The following is a 17,836-nucleotide window of genomic DNA, read 5'->3' as shown; positions in this document are numbered from 1 at the left end:
TGGGCTTGTACAAAATAAGGAGGCCCTTATAAACATGGGCTCAAATACAATGATAGTGAATAATCTAGCTAACATCCCCCCACAGTTTGAGCGGGAGGCTTGCGGATGCTCAAACTGGTCCGAAATTCGTCGAAAAGAACAGTGGGTAGCCCTTTGGTGAAGATGTCTGCATACTGATAACAAGAGGGAACATGTAAAACTCGAACGTGTCCTTGTGTAACGAGATCACAGACAAAATGAATATCTATCTCGACGTGCTTGGTTCGTTGGTGCTGAACCGGATTGCCTGACATATAAACAGTGCTGACATTGTCGCAGTATACGACGGTGGCCGAGAAGAGAGGGCAATGGAGCTCCCTAAAAGATTACGAAGCCAGCATGTCTCGGCGACGGCGTTGGCTACACCGCGGTATTCCGCTTCTGCACTGGAACGGGACGGGGTGAGCTGTCGTTTGGAGGACCATGACAGAAGATTAGAACCCAAAAAGATACAATAACCGGATGTGGATCAACGAGTGCTAGGACATCCTGCCCAGTCTGCATCAGAGTATGCTGTCAGGGAAGTGGTAGATGATACGTATAGCTGGAGACCATGGTCTAGAGTGCCCTGAATGTACCGAAGAATTCGCTTGAGTGCGGAATAATGCTGCTCTCGAGGGTCATGCATAAAAAGACATATCTGCTGAACAGCGTAAGAGATATCGGGTCTCATGAAAGTGAGGTACTGAAGGGCACCAGCAAGGCTACGGTAGAGAGTCGGGTTCGCAACAGGAGGACCTGTGGCTGAGAGTTTGGACCCAGTGTCAACTGGCGTCCGACTCGGCTGACAGCCGGTCATGTCAGCACGCTCACGAATGTCAGCTGCATATGTCCGCTGAGATAAGAACATCCCTGAAGAGGTGCTTGTGACGGAGATGCCCAAAAAATAGTTCAGCGGACCAAGATCAGTCATAGAGAACTCTCGATGTAACGAAGTGATAATCTGCTGTAAGAAGGCAGTCGATGATGCTGTCAAAATGATATCATCCACATATAGGAGTAGGTAGGCAGTATCTCCCCCTTTTCGAAGAATGAAGAGAGATGTATCACATCAGCTCTGCTCAAAATCAATGCTATGGGCATATCCTGCGAAACATTGGTACCATGCCCGAGGAGCCTGCTTCAAACCATATAAAGACTTATGCAAAAGGCAAACATGATCTGGACGAGATGGATTACGAAAACCAGGTGGCTGATGCATGTAGATCGTTTCTGATATATTACCATGAAGAAATGCGTTTTTGACGTCTAATTGATGAACCGGCCAATGTCGAGAAACAGGGAGACTGAGAACGGTCCGAATGGTAGCCGGTGTTACAACTAGACTAAAAGTCTCATCACAATCAATACCAACCTGTTGGCTACGACCGTTGGCAACGAGTCGAGCCTTATACCTGCTTAACGAGCCATCTGCATTAAACTTGTGCTTAAAAAGCCACATGGAGCAAACTATGTTCGTGTCCGTGGGGGCGGGGCACAAGGGTCCAAGTACTATTATTAATCAAAGCATTATACTCTTCGGTCATAGCGTGTTGCCAGTTAGGATCTTTGAAAGCGTGAGAATATGTGGAGGGAACGGGAGATATGGTGGAGACGTGTAGGTTAAGGCGATCTACGGGTTTAGTGATACCTACACGGTGACGGGTGATCATGGGATGAGTGGATGTGGTTGGTATATTTTGTGGTGGTTGATTATGTGGCGGATGGTGTGGTGGTGACGAAGGTGGAGTGGGGTTAGGGACATGTGGTGGTGAAGGTGGAGGTGTGGGGTTAGTGGTTGGAGTAGGGGTCTCGGTGGTTCCAGGAAAGGTGCGGGAAAACGTATTTGGAGGTGGGTCTAGGAAGGCGTATGTAGATGGATTAGAGTGGGGTGGGGGCGACGGCGTAGGTGAGCCGTAAGGGAAGATGGTCTCGTGAAAAGTGACGTGGCGGGATAGAATGATTTTGTTGGTGGAGAGGTCAAGACAGTGGTACCCGCGGTGATCGGATGGGTACCCGAGGAAGATGCATGGAGTGGAGCGAGGTGCGAGTTTATTTGTGGTATTTAGGTGTGGGTAACAAAGGCAACCGAAGACTCGAAGAGTGAAGTAGGTGGGTGGTTGTTTATATAGTCGAGTGTGTGGAATTTCGTAGTTAATGGCGGAAGAGGGAAGGAGATTTAGAAGGTAGGCGGACATGTGAAGGGCCTAAACCCAGTATGTAGGTGGAAGTCTGGCTTGGAATAAGAGGGTGCGAATGAGGTTATTTATTGTGCGAATCATTCTTTCGGATTTTCCGTTTTGTTGGGATGTTTGGGCACATGAAAAACGAAGTTGAATTCTATTTGATTTTGTTAATTGGTGAAAAGGTGTGTTATCAAATTCTCCACCTAGGTCACATTGAAAGGCTTTTATTTCGGTTTTAAATTGTGTGTTAACGAAGGCACGAAATTGAATAAATTTATTGAACACTTCTGATTTATTACGCAAAGGAAACACCCAAAGATAATGAGAGTAATGATCAAGAAAAATAAGATAATATTTAAAACCACTAAGACTTAAAACCGGTGAAGTCCATAAGTCCAAATGTATAATATCAAACATAGAAGAGATATGCGTGCTAGAACTATGAAACGGAAGTCTCACGTGTTTGCCAAGTTGGCATGCATGACAGAACTCGGGAGACTTCGTATTATTACAAACTATTAAATTATTTGAAATAAGACGACGAAAAGCTTCAACGCTGGGATGTCCTAATCGTTGATGCCAGGTTGTTGGGGTGGTGAGAAGCACTTGCTGGGTGGCTGATTTATTCTGAGTTGTGAAGGGGTATAGTTCTCCGGAGCTGTCACATCGGAGGAGCGGGCGGTCCGTCAGATAGTCCTTCACAGAAAAACCAAATTCGTCAAAACAAACAGATACTTTATTATCACGGGTAAAGCGACGGACAGAGATAAGGTTTTTGACAATATTGGGAGTGACAAGGACGTTTGACAAATACAGAGGGCGATGAATATTAGGCAACACGCTATGGCCAGTGTTAGTGACGGGAATGGTATTCCCGTCACCAACGGCGACCGACGGGTACATACAATGATTAAATATAGTACTTAAATTATTAATGTTTGATGTGAGATGTATGGTAGCACCTGTATCCATATGCCAACCGGCATTGCCATAGTCCTGGAGAGTCATGGTGCTAAACGCATGCGGCAACAGTGTCTCTTGACCAAAATAACTTGGGTTGGAGCAGACCCAATAGGTGCGGCCGGAGTTGGAGTGGTCCACGGATAAACACTTGGGCCAGAAGCATGAGCAGGTTGGGCCGGAAGAGCCTGAGCTGAAGGGTAAGCAAGCGGGCCAGGAAGCAAGTGAGCAGCCGGTTGTTGGGCCTGTGGCCCGTTAACAGAAAACCCTGGAGGCCCGATGGTGTGGGCTAGTGGTGTCCTTGGCCTGAAAGAAAACTGGGCCGCAGGAGGTGTATAAGCCCGATACTGAGATTGTTGGGCTAAAAGCTGCTGTTGGGCTGCTATTATTTCCAAAAGCTGAGCCTGAGAATTAGCCTGAGTATTATTGTTGGACCGTGTACTGTTTGTGTGCACAGGATGAGTTCCAGATCGTGAATAATGGTGCAAATAGCGACAATTTTCGGCAAACCTACAATGACCACGATTAAAATTGCGACACACTTGTTGATTGTTGACCGTGCGATTAGATGGCTGAGTCGAATTAGAGGGTTGAGCCACGAGGGCAGTGGGAGCCGATGGTGTGCCATGGGTCTCGGTGATGGATCGATTTTTGCGGGTGAGTTGCATTTCTTCGAGGGTTATCATAGAGCGTACCGTGTTGTAACTTAAGAAGGGATTGCTGTGAAGTATGGTGTGAGCAGCGTGGGGAAAGCGATCGTTTAGGCCATTAATCGCATATGTAACCAGGTCTTCACCTTTTACATCGGATTCGAGATTGCTTAACATGGCGGATATAGTATCGATTTTTCAAAAATATTGCTCAGCATTTAAATCACCTATGTTGAGGGAACGTAACTCAGCGGTTAACTCAACAACCTTCGATCGTTTGTTGTCTTGAAAGATTGTTTTCAGAAATTCCCAAGCGGCATGAGCAGTTTTTGGTTGAGTATTGAGTAACCGTTCGAGTAGGGGTTCCAAAATCGTGAGGTAGATCCACCCCAAGACAACAGCCCCAGCCTTCAATGATTCTTCATCTGGTGTATCACTACTTGACGAGGCCTCAAGAAAGCTGGATACGTTGAACGCACCGCAATGAGTAGAAAATAGAGTGCTCCAATGTGTATAGTTGTGTTTAGCTAGGTCGAGTTTGATTGGGATGAGGTGGGTGACGGATGTAACCGTGTATAGCTTGTCGTATTTATTTGATGGCGCCATGAGAATGAAGTAGGCTGAGTAGTGTTCGATTAAAAGGGAAAAGGCAGAAGGTGATTGCACGACAGAGAAGAAAGAGAGCAGCAGATGTTTGATCGATAGGTTTTTTTTTTTTTTGCCGATTAGGGTTTTTGTTTTTGGGGATCGGATGATGCTGCTGATACCATGTTAGAAAGTGTTTTGTTATTTGGCTGACTGCCTAAACCGTAGCATACAAAGGATATAAATAGGCCCTATCTAGAAAACCTAGTGGGCTTGTACAAAATAAGGAGGCCCTTATAAACATGGGCTCAAATACAATGATAATGAATAATCTAGCTAACACCAATCCATTTAATTAAGCGACATCTTGTGTGGGCCGTTTCCTTTTTATGAAGCTAATAGTAACCTTCCTTGTATCTATGGGACGAGTACGTATAGCTACCTTTGACAAAAAGCTTATCTCAAAGACTGGTATGGTGGTTATTAATGGTATAGTTGTGGAGGTTAACTTTAATGAAGTTGGGTCGTGGACTTTCAACATTGACTCAACGATCGATGATCCATCTAGTGAAATGTCTGAGTCGGACAAAGAGGAAATGAATAGCGATACCTATGATATATCGAGTTTAGTTGGAGAGAAGGATACTACATACCCTTTCAAGGAATTCTCCAGTATTAAAATCTCTGTTTCCAATGCTAAACCGAGACATTCTAGTACCGTACTTGAGCCACAAACGTTTGAGACTGAGGAGAATTTGAAATCACCTGAACAATCGTGTATAGGTAAGAAAGATAAGATTTTGGAACATGTCTCATCCAGTTTACCATATCCTCCTGGATTCACTCATATGTGTTAAATGATAAAACCCGTGCCTATTATTGATTATTGATCGCCTATTTATAACGATGACATAAAATCCTAATAACCTAGTAAACCCTAACGGACTCAAGCCCACATATTGGACTTGGGCCTAATCTACTATCTAACACTCCCCCGCAGTCCGAACGGCGAAATCGCTAAAGTTCGGACTGGAAAGGAAAAAAAACACTAATTAATAAACAAAAGTAAAGCTTTTTTTTTTCTCTCTTATTTGCCGCATCAAATAACTGATATTCGTTTATAGAGTTGCAGATTTCTTGACGTCTTCTCCTTTTCCGTAGCGTTTTTTTTTCTTTTACGACGCGGCTTGCTTTGCCTAAGGATCAAGTACCGCTTTGATATGCTACTGTTGTCGACGATAACAAGATTCTTCAACGCTGCAAACAAGAATTTTGACTATATATTCTCTTTTTTTCGAGGTTTGGAACCTAGTCAAGCTAGGCGGCTCAGCCCCACGCCGATTGTTTATTGATTCACTTTCTTTTAGAAAAGCAAGAAGAAATACGAACACATAAAAGTGACAGTAGAATTATTATTATTATTTTTAATTTTTAATTGTTGATGACAGCAAGTTTATACACAAATCGACGAGAGAAAATCAAATATTATTTTTGGCAACTTGCTAATAAGAATACTTCATAAGAATTAAGAAGACAAATAAAATGGAAATTGTGTTGATTGGTTGATGAATAAATAGGAAAAGATGTGATACCGACATGGAAGAAGTGGTGAACCGCCGGTAAGATTAGAGAAAAAAAACAAAAAAGAAACGATTGTTTAGACTTTTACTGTGAAAAAAAATAAAATAAAAATAAAGTATCCCTTTAGCTCATCGGCGTTTAGCCTATCGACAGAGGATATAGAAGTTGTTAGGACCCCGAAGTTGTATAGTGTTAATGTGAAATAAGCTTAATTGAAGGTTCCTTAGAAGAGGGCTATATAAGGAACCTAAGTAATCCTAATTAGATAGCCATTGCATTGTAACTGAGTTCTAGAAGCTGTGGAATGTAATTGTACCGATTCTCTCTAATACCGAGTCTCATGCTTACATACCGAATCTCTCTTTATCTTATCATTTCTCTCAATCTCAACATGATCTGACCTATCATTTGGTATCAGAGCTTCCAGGAAGTGATTCTACATCACTATATCGATCCAGAGATTGTAGATTACAGAATCTGAATACTCTCGGTATTTTGAATCACATTCGGTATTATCGAATTTGATAATCTGACGTTCAGATTCTTGTGATAAGTTCAGCGAAGGTGCATTAGGTATTTTAGAAAGAGTTTCGATCATCATTACAGCTTTTTAACTTCAATTATGGAGAATCAAGTTGATTTTTAGAGTTTGTGGCTAAAACTCTCGGTATTGCTTAATTCAAGATTGATTCTGGATTTTTGTGAAGATTTAAGGATTCAGTTGTGTTCGTGAGGTGTTAAATCACATTTCTGACGGTTCAATTTCTTCAATTCATCAAGTTTTGAAGATTTGATCAACACTCGGTATCGTAACTGTCATACCGAGTCTGCTTCATTACTTAAATTCATCTTAAGTGTTGCAGATTGTGGTGTGATTGTGATTCTATCACATTCGGTTTGATTATACGCAGCTACTTGGTGTGGTTTGAGAAAGGATTCTATCATATTTCTAAGTTTTAAACTTAGACTCGGTATTGTCAACTGCTACAGTTGACATTCGGTATCCTATACTTTCGGTATCTTTGATATTTTGTGTGATACTAACGTGTTTCCTTGTGCAGCAAGGTTACAGAATCTAATTCAAAAGGATTGAATTGAGTTTGAACTTCAAATTCATACAGAATCTGACTACCAAATCAAATACAGAATTTGAGTTTCTGTATCACTTAATCCATTGTTTTAAGTGGTTACAGGCTACAATTCTTGTGATTACCGAATCTATACTGAATCTGAGTGTGTCTCTTGTATTTCTGATCAGTTTCTTTTACAGAATCTGATATACAGAATCTTTACCGAATCTGCTACAGTACCGAATCTGCTATAGTACCGAATCTGACACAGAATCTGACATTCTGATCAGATTATTGTGATTTTTCATCTTAGATTTGTGTAATACATAATCTTTACCGAATCTACCTCATTTTCAAGATGTCTACTCAAGATACTTTGATCATTGGATCAGATTCCCGTCCTCCAGTGTTGTTTGATGGAAAGTACACTCAGTGGCTTCACCGTATCACTCAGTACATAGACTATAAGGGTGAGAAAGCAAAGTACATTTGGGCTTCTCTGAGAGATGGTCCAGTTGTTGATTATCATCCGGATACTGGCATGCCAATTCCAGTCTATGAACTTTCTGGTGATAAGCGTGAGAGAGCTCAGGGTGACATAGAGGCAAAGAATATTGTTATGCAAGCTATCCCGTATGAATTGTTTGAAAATGTTGATAGCAACACAACAGCAAAAGATATATGGGATGAGATCAAACGACAGCAAGAAGGTTATGACATGTCAGACGTTACTAAATTGAATAAGGCTCTGGGATTCTATGAAGATTTCAAGCAGGAAACTGATGAACCACTCAAGGATACCTATCGTCATTTCAATGGTGTTCTCAATGAGTTGAAAAGGTGCAAGATCATAAAAGTAAATGCTGAAGTCAACATGAAGTTTCTGAAAAAGCTCAATGCTGATTGGCTTCCTTATGGAACCATTGTTCGATCTACTAAAGAGATTGACAAGTTGACTATTCATGAGCTTGTTGTAGTTCTTATGCATTACCAACCTGAAGTATCTAAACTTCAAGAAGGAAGGAAAGATTCTTCTCCGGGCGATCCACTTACCCTAATTACCAAAAAGAAGAGCAAATCGTTGACGTCTTCCAAAAGCTTGTCCAAGAAAGTGCTTGTAGAAGAATCAACTGATTCAGAAGATTTGAATCTTTCTGATGTTGATGATTCTCACCTTGAATTAGTCAAGATGGCAGCCATGTTCACAAAAGCCTTGAACAAACACAAGTTTAAAGGTAAATCAAGCAATCAACGCAAAAACTCGTCATCTTCCTCGTACTACAAGAAAGCTGATCAATCTAAACAACAACATGCTGATGATTCCAAGAAGGAAGATTCAATTTGTTTCAATTATGGAAAAGCTGGTCATTACTCTCGTGAGTGCAAGATGCCTAAGAAGAAGGACGCAGCTTACTACAAAAAGAAAATGTTGATGGCTAAGATTGTGGAAACTGGGGGAGAGCTAAAACCGATTGATGATACTTGGTTTAACTGGACTGACGATTCAGATTCAGAGGTGGAACATGCAAATGTTTGCAAGGTGACAAAGCTCATCAAAGCTAAGGAAGCAATGGAAAATTCTGACTCAACATCCGATGATGATGAGGTACAATCAACTGAAATCTCACCTGATTTTATAAAAATGCAAAATGACTTGATGAAGAATCTGGTCTCAATGTCAAAAGAAGTCAAAGGCTTAAAATCTGAAAACAAGGTTTTAAAAGATAAAATCAAAATGAATGAGACCAGACCTTCCTCATCCAAATTGCAAACGGATGTGCAACAATTGACTCTCCAAATCAACTCTACGAAAATTGAGTTGGAAGATCTAAAAAAGATAATTCATCCAATTAAAGTTGAAAGAACTGATTATCGTTTAAAATCGGAACGACTTGCAGAAAAAGTTCAATTTTTAGAAAAAGATCTTTCTGATTTGAAAAACCAACATGAACCCACACTTTCAAAACTAAACAAGAAAATCGTTCAATTAGAAAACACCATAATTGAAAAAAACACTGAAATTTCTTTATTGTCAAAAGAATCTTTTCAAATGAAAGCTCAACTTGCTCGATATGAGGAAAAACTCTATCGAACAGAGCAATCCAAAGCTATCATGGATATGGAACTTTCAAAACAAACGATTTTCATGAATAGACCAAAAACGATTCATGGTGAAAAGTGGGGGTTGGGTTATGAAGATCCGAAAATTTTGGAAGATGCTTCCAAAAAGATTCCAGGATTATATCATTCTGATTATTTTCAAGCCGGTTTACCATCACATTTTGTACATGCTTCTGATGCTGATTTTGATGATATTATTGTAAATCGTAAATCTAGGAAATACCATCAAATTAGCTTAATGTATGAAAAAATCAATGCTAAGATAGGTAAATCGAATCCTGATTTCTTGAAAAATCTTGTTGAAACTGAAAAGAACATGTAACGTGAAGATTATGTGCCTAAGCATAGACTGGTTTATATCCCAAACTCATGCTAGATAAATACATTTTAATGCTTGAGAATGAAGTGTTTAACAAACCTAGTTCTAGCATTACTGTAATAGATGAGGTGTTTGATGAACCAATTTTTGATGTGAAATCAATTCTACCAACTTTACCTGCATGTTCAGATGATGTTTTCCGTGAAGACCTAGCACATGAACTAACTGTCTTCTTTGAGATAGATTCTCTAGGTCAAAATTCTTTAGATGAAAAAGTAGAACCTCAGGATGAACCGAACATTAAACCTTTGATAGATTTTGAAAGTCAACTTGATCCTTTGCATGATTATTACTTGCATTTGCCTGCTGTACGTAATTTGAATCGTATAGTAGCTCAACTTGAACAGGAGAATATTGACTTGCAACTTAAGTGCCAATCATTAGAACAAATGCTTGGTTTGTGTGATAAATTGCCTTCACTGCCTAAGAAAGAATGTACTTATGCTTTTAAGGAGGGTGAAGTGATAGTTTCTGCTGAAGAATTATGTCTTGAGATTAAAAGCTTAAAACAAAAGATAATTCAAATGAAACAGGCTAACACACTTAAGCAAACGTCAAATGTTGCAACCAATGTGCTTGAATGTACTGGTGGGATTACTAAGAAGGGGAAGGGAACAACAACATCTAAGGATGTAAAACCCATTACTATTCTTAAAAATCCTCTACGTTCTCAATTTGACAATCATGGTTCGAAAGTTGTTTCTACAACTCAGTATATTGTTAAAAAGGTTCATTCTCCAAATGGTTCTGTGTTAACTGAAAAGATTCCTATGACAAAAACTTCAAAAGCGAGTCTTTTAAAGAAATCAGTTAAGTCCACAACACACACAAGTTCTAAACCTGATTTAAGTGAGTATGATGCAAAAGAACGTACAATCAAATTGGAAATTCTGCAAAATCAGTCATCTCATGTGTCAACTGAAAAGTTTGGACGTCTAACTAACAAAGGTGTTTTTCGTGTCACAGGTCATAATCCAAACTTGAATTACAAATCTGTATGGGTTCCTAAGTCTACGACTAAGAAAGTAGCAACCAAACCAAAGCAATCTGCTAGTCGGCCTAGGAAATCATCTCATGTTTTTCAATTTTCGTCTGTGAGCAAAACATCTACTTGGAATAAATTGTGTGTTAAGACTTTATATATATATATATATATATATATATATATATATATATATATATATATATATATATATATATATATATATATATCCTGATAACGATGTAAAGATTGATATTGGGTATGATGCTTCATGTAATGTGGTTTTAAATGATGCTTTATTGTCTAAACTGCATGATGCTTTACATGATTATTTCATCATTGATCCAAAGTTTGTTGTTAATCAAAAGTTTATTGCTGGTACTAACCGAAAAGGACCCAAGAAACTTTGGGTACCTAAACTCTAGGGAATTCACATTTACAGGGTTTCGACGTCTGTGTTTGGTATATCGATTCCGGTTGTTCTCGACACATGACGGGCGATAAATCCTTGCTTGTCAACTTCATTGACAAATTCCTATGAACGGTTACATTCCGAAACGATGAGATTGCAGCAATAACGGGTTACGGAGATTTTGTGCAAAATGGCATAACAATCAAACGGGTTTCATATGTTGAGGGTTTGGGGTGCAGTTTATTTAGTGTGAGCCAATTCTGCGATGGAGATCTCAAAGTTTTGTTTGAACGTCAATAATGCTCTTTGCAATCCACCGAAGGGAATGATCTTCTTGTTGGTAAACGTTGTGCTTCACTATATACTATTGACCTCAATGATGCACCATCACATGCAACCATGTGTTTGGCCACTCGTTCTACCAAAGAAAATTCATGGTTATGGCATCATCGGATGTCACACCTGAATTACAAGGGTATCAATCGATTAGTCTCTAAAGATTTAGTTGATGGTATTCCAACCTTTCAATATGATAAGCATCATGTGTGTCCATCATGTGCGATGGGTAAGCTGAAATGGACTAATCATCCGCTTAAGCAAAACCCCAGTACTTCATCGTCTTTGCAATTATTGCATATGGACTTATGTGGACCCATGCGTATTTCAAGCCTCGGTGGCAAGAAACATGTGCTTGTCATTGTTGATGACTATACCCGGTTTACATGGATTTTTCTTTTGCGAACTAAGTCAGAAACCCCCGCCATTATCATTGAATTCATTAAAAAGATTCAACGCTCTTTTAACAAACATGTTAAGAGCATCAGAACTGATAATGGGACAGAATTTAAGAATGACCCACTTGATAGTTATTTGAAAGACCAAGGCATTGAACATCAATTCTCTGCTGCTCGGACCCCCCAACAAAATGGAGTAGTCGAATGACGTAATCGTACGTTGTGCGAAGCAGCACGAACGATGCTTGCATACTCCAAATTACCTCCAAAAATGTGGGGGGAGGCCATTTCAACTGCATGCTATACCCAAAATCGTTGTATTGTAAACAAACATTTTGATAAAACTCCATATGAGTTATTATATGGTAGACGCCCGAATGTCAAATATTTCCGTGTTTTTGGTTGTATATGCTATGTGCTTAACGATTTTGACAGCCCCGGAAAGTTTGATCCTCATGGCGATCAGGCCATATTTCTTGGTTATTCCTCGAACAAAGTTGCTTATCGTGTTTATCATAAGCGGACAAAGATGATTAAAGAGAGCATTAACGTCAAGTTCGATGAATTTTCGGGAATGGCTTTTGAACAACTCAGTTCAAAACCCGATCCTAACCTGGCTACTACTTCTTCCGCGCAAAACTCAATTTTCTCGAAGAAGGGTGTTCCTACGGTTACATCAGAGGAACTGGATATCTTGTTTGATAGTCTTTATACTCCTTAACGGGATTCAAATATTCAAATCGTACCGGTTACACCATCATAGTCAACTACTGTGGAGACTCTTCAAAGTCTTTTTGATGAAGATTCAACACCAACTGATTCACCTGTTGCTTCTTCATCCTCCCTCCAACCTCCTGTTATTGATAATCTTGAACAAGATCAAGATTCATCATTTGATACAACTCCAGCTGTTTCTCCAGATACTCTACTGAATCCATTAGATACTGTTACATCAGATCAAGCAGATCAAGGCTCAACGTCAACAATGGTTGATGTTCTGATGGATACAATTGATGTACAATCTCTTCCACACACCCGATGGACTAAAAGTCATCCAATAGATCTTATTATTGGTGACGCATCTGCTCCAGTTTCAACTCAAATGGCTACTCAGAATATGTGTCTATTCACAGCCTTTCTTAGTAAGATTGAACCAACAACGGTTGCTCAAGCTTTACTAGATCCATACTGGGTAGTTGCAATGCAAGACGAGATCAATTAATTTGAACGATTGAAAGTATGGCGATTAGTTCCAAAACCAACGGGTCAACGACCAATAGGGGTTAAGTGGATTTTCAAGAACAAGAAGAATTCTGATGGAATTGTGGTTCGAAATAAGGCACGTCTTGTGTCCAAAGGATATCGACAACAAGAGGGCATTGATTATGACGAAACGTTTGCTCCGGTTGCTAAGATTGAGGCAATTCATCTTTTCCTTGCATTTGCTTCTCATATGAAGTTCACGGTGTTTCAAATGGATGTCAAAACTGCTTTTCTGAATGGTTATCTTCAAGAGGAAGTCTATGTTGATCAACCAGAAGGCTTTGTCGATCCCATTCATCCAAACCACGTTTACTACTTGGAGAAAGCTTTATACGGTCTGAAGCAAGCACCGCGTGCATGGTACGAGACCTTAACAAAGTATTTGCTGGACAATGGCTTCTCTCGTGGAATAATTGATACAACGCTATTCATCCGTAAAAACCACGGTCACATTCTCTTGGTTCAAATTTACGTTGATGATATTACTTTTGGTTCCACGTCCCCGGCCTTATGCAAAGAATTTGGTGACCTTATGGCCAGAAAATTCGAAATGAGCATGCTTGACCAGTTAACTTTCTTCTTGGGGTTACAAGTAAAACAATTACCAAATGGGATTTTTATCAGTCATAAAATGACTGCTTTAAAACCAATGACAACCCCAATGAGGACTTTACTGGATGCTGATACTAATGGGGAACCCTTTGATATTACGCTTTATCGAAGCATGGTTGGTTCTTTAATGTATCTGACTGCGAGTCGACCAGACATTACACTTGCCGTAACTGCCTGTGCCCGCTTTCAGTCCAACCCTAAGAAATCTCATTCCAAAGCGGTTGTTAGGATTTTTCAATACCTTAAAGGTACACCTAACCTTGGGATCTGGTATCCTCATGGATCCGATTTCAATCTCACTGCTTATACTGATGCGGATCATGGTGGTTGCCATGTTGATAGAAAGAGCACATCTGGATCAATTCAGATGTTGGGGAATAGACTAGTTGGTTGGTCATCCAAAAAGCAGAACTGTGTGTCTTTATCAACAGCTGAGTCTGAGTACATTGCTGCTGCTCACTGTTGTTCACAAGTTTTGTGGATGCAAACTCAACTCTTGGACTATGGCTTTAAGATTTCTAAGACCCCGATCTATTGTGATTCACAAAGTGCTATTGCAATAACAAGCAACCCGGTTCAGCATTCTAAAACTAAACACATAGATATTCGTTATCATTTCATTAAGGACCATGTAGAAAAAGGGGATATAGAGTTATACTTTGTGCCTCCTAAAGTGCAATTAGCTGACATGTTCACTAAACCTTTAGATGAACTTAGGCTAAATTTCTTTATCAAAGAGATTGGCATGGTAGAGTATAGTGCTTGATATTCCTTAGATCTGTTGGAACTTATTTTTGGGATCTTGTGTTTAGGGGGAGTAGATACTTTCTAGGGGGAGCAACTACGTTTCAGTGCTTTAGATAATTTTTCTTTAAGGGACTGCCTTTAGATTAATGATAACTTCCTAGATATATTTGTTCAATGGTTACGCAAGGGGGAGGTAACTCATTGATATCCTATTTCAAGAGGGAGTTAATTCATTTTCTTTGGAATCTAATCAAAATGCTGATTTACTTTCTTGTATATCACATTTTGAGGGGGGGGGGGGGGGGGGAAAGGGAGAAAATGAGAAAATAATTCAAAAATATTGTTTTTCAAAAGTGAATTCAAAATTTCTTTGTTTTTATCTGAAATAATTCACTATGGCTTGTATACATCTCAGTATGCAACCCGTGTCAACAATTGGTATCACTGAAGATTTGTACTTTGTATAAAATTCAAAGTTCTTTTAAGTACAAATCTTATTTTGAAAAATTCATAAAAATTGGAAAAGATAAAATCCAAAAATATTTAAATTTTACTGAATAAATGCTATTTTAGCATTTTACCGAGTCTGACAACCAACAGTACAGATTCGGTAAGTTCAAAGTTTTCAAAAATTGTCTCAGAATTATTTTTCATGAAAAGATTGAAATGGATTTCAAGAGGAAAAATCAATTTGTCAAAATTTGGAGTTAAATTGATAAAGTTTTGAAAAATTGGACTGTATTCGGTATTTTAGGCCCATTCTGTAATGCCCATTCGGTATTTTACTTTCGGTATCTATAAAAGGAGAGTCAAAGTCAAACATTACTCTCTTACTGTTATTAATTACCTACCGAGTCTGTTGATTATACCAAATCTGCCTAATTCTACCGAGTCCGTTATTCTGTTTCTTTAAATTCTTGGTAGTTGTTCATTTTAATCAATGTTTAAGATATATAATTGTAGATCTGAGATAATTAAGTTTTTATCAACCAGAAAAGATTAAAATAACTGGATTATGACCTTTAATTTTTTAAATCTTGTTGATTATACCGAGTCTGAGTCGATTTCAATTAATCTTTGATTAAACTCAATTGATTTGGAAAATCAACATGAAATCTTGTCTAATCTGAGTTAAATTGACTGATCTATCATTTGACCGAGTCTGATTACATGTTTAATGGCTTATTTGATGAATTCTGTATCTACCGAATGTGTTCTTATCCTGATACCGAGTTTGTTCATACAATTAACATGTTAATATACTTGTAATTGAATGGTTAATTGATCATGGTTGTGATATTACTTGATATATGATAGAATATGCATGTTTGAGTGACTTTCTATTAATTGTTGAAGATACCGAATCTGGTTTTCTTTCTTGATACCGAGTCTGAAATTTGGTACCTTGAAATTTTCTGATTTTTATCTTCAAACACTTAACATGTTTATTCTATATCTTTCTGATATGAAAACTCAAGCTTATTTGGTTACAGAATCTAAAGTTTTCATAACTACCGAATCTGCTTGAAATGTGTTTAAAAATTGACTAAGTGTTGTTCTGAGTCCTTGTGTTATATAATTGACTTTGCATGATGATTTTGTACTAAGATGAATATCATATGAATGTCATGGTTGTCAATTATTTGTTCATATTTGAGAATAAAAGACTTTTATATTTTTGAAAAACCATAAAAATCTTAAAATTTAAAAATATAAAAAGGATTTCAAAGGCAAATAAGAATAGAGATATATGCTTTTTGTTAAATATCTTGTGGTCTTCTATTTCTTATTTATACAGCTAAATGGCGAACAATCACTTCATCAACTCTGAAACCAGTATACCCTGCAACTACTGGACAGCAATTCTAGAGAGGCACACACTGTGGCCTGCTCTCAATACTACTGCCAGTGTAGCTGTAACAGATCTGGAGTTACTTAACAGAACAATTAGGTTTGTGGAAGCTACACAACCTACTACTGAAAATCCAGAGGGAACACAAGCTCGTTTTGAATTTCAACTAAGAGGAGTTCAAGGGAGGAGGAGTTTCACTAAAGCTGATTTCAGGAGGGTCTTCAAACTTCCTCTTGTACAGAATGCTCCTGCTTTTCCTGCTACTCAGCAAATGATGACTTCTGTCTTTGATCTTGGTTATGTTGGAGCTACCAACGTTCCACCAGCTAAGTTTCAGAAGAAATATCTGCACTCAAGGTGGTATGTGATCTTCTCAATCATCAACAGATGCTTGCTGATGACAAGGAGTGGATCTGATAGCTTGACTGTGCCAATGCTGAAAGTATTCTACTCTTTCATAAGAGTAGAGGCTCCTGACTATGCTGAGCTTTTATGGGATCTGGTTCAAGCTCAAGTTGATAAGCCAAGGGGTTCATACATCCCTTGCGAAAGGTTTTTCTGTATATTTATCTATGATGCTATAAATGCTTGCAGAAATGCAAATATATTTGTACCAGGTACACATGGATTACAGATGAAAAGGTTTGGAGAGCTGAAGATGAACACCCCTATGGTGTTTGATAATCAATTCACTGCGCCAATTCCAAATTGGCTAGTGAGGCTAGCTGAACCCCAAGACGCTCGTATACGTTCTTATTTTCAGGCTGTAGGAATACCTCTTCCGAACCCGGTACAACAAGAACGAGTTAAACCTGCCGTGGTTCCAGCCCCAGAGGTTGTAGAGGAACCTGTAGTTCAACCACCCGGGCCAGCTAATCCTCCACTTAGGGTGAACCTCAAACGATCTAGGGTAGCACACCAAGCTCAACCCATGAGGATCAGGGAACCTAGTCCAACTAGGATTGAACCAACCCTTTCCACAACACCCGAAGTAAGCAGTGACACTTCAGCAACAACATCTGAATCATCTCCTGAACATTCTCCTAAGAGAACTCGATACATGCCTGATGAGATGATTCAGACTCCGCCAACCCAACGAGTAACTAGATCTAGGACTTCGACCCCCATCGTCCGCCAAACAGTTACTCCAACCATTGGTGATATGGACCAAGACCAAGAGCCAATTAGGTCACCCTCACCTATCTCCGTATCACATCCAAGAATAACAGTAAGCCCTACACTAAATGAAGCGCAAGCTTCGGTAGGCAAGAGATCTAAACGCACGGATGGTAAAAAGACCACTAAGCCCATCCAATCTAAATAGGACTTAAAAATAAATCCTACAAAGCAAGGTGCTTCGGCATCTAACGAAGTAAAGTCTTCCTCTGCAGTAAAGTCTGCGTTGACTCAATCGATTGAGGAAACTCAATCATTGAAGTCCAGAACGGCCGAAGGGGAGCCGAAAAATCTTGAAAAGGCACCCTGCGTATCGACTGGAAATCCTTCTGTACCTCAACGTACAACAGGGTCTCGAGGTCCGGCTTATCTTGATGAGGAAGATCTGCCGCGTCCCATGGAAATGAGTCTACATGACAATCCTTCGGGATATTTATCAGACTTCCAGCAGACTGTTCCCTTGGTTCATGAAAGTGATCCATTGGTTCAAACCACTTCTCTTCCGGAT

At 39.2% G+C, this 17,836-nt stretch overlaps 2 protein-coding genes across 2 annotated transcripts; both read right to left on the bottom strand.

The window, feature by feature from the left end:
• Positions 1 to 508: 508 nt before the first annotated feature.
• LOC139849618 (uncharacterized mitochondrial protein AtMg00810-like) lies at positions 509 to 952 on the bottom strand. The gene has a single exon (XM_071839254.1). The coding sequence runs from the start codon at positions 950 to 952 to the stop codon at positions 509 to 511; it is 444 nt and encodes a 147-aa protein (XP_071695355.1).
• A 3,060-nt stretch (positions 953 to 4,012) lies between these two features.
• On the bottom strand, positions 4,013 to 4,420 carry LOC139849617 (uncharacterized). Its single transcript, XM_071839253.1, has one exon. The coding sequence runs from the start codon at positions 4,418 to 4,420 to the stop codon at positions 4,013 to 4,015; it is 408 nt and encodes a 135-aa protein (XP_071695354.1).
• Positions 4,421 to 17,836: the final 13,416 nt, after the last annotated feature.

The sequence above is a fragment of the Rutidosis leptorrhynchoides genome, chromosome 5 (assembly GCF_046630445.1).
Source record: "Rutidosis leptorrhynchoides isolate AG116_Rl617_1_P2 chromosome 5, CSIRO_AGI_Rlap_v1, whole genome shotgun sequence".
NCBI classification, from domain to species: Eukaryota; Viridiplantae; Streptophyta; class Magnoliopsida; order Asterales; family Asteraceae; genus Rutidosis; species Rutidosis leptorrhynchoides.
The sequence above is the reverse complement of the archived record's forward strand: the minus strand, read 5'-3'. Positions and strand labels throughout refer to the sequence as shown.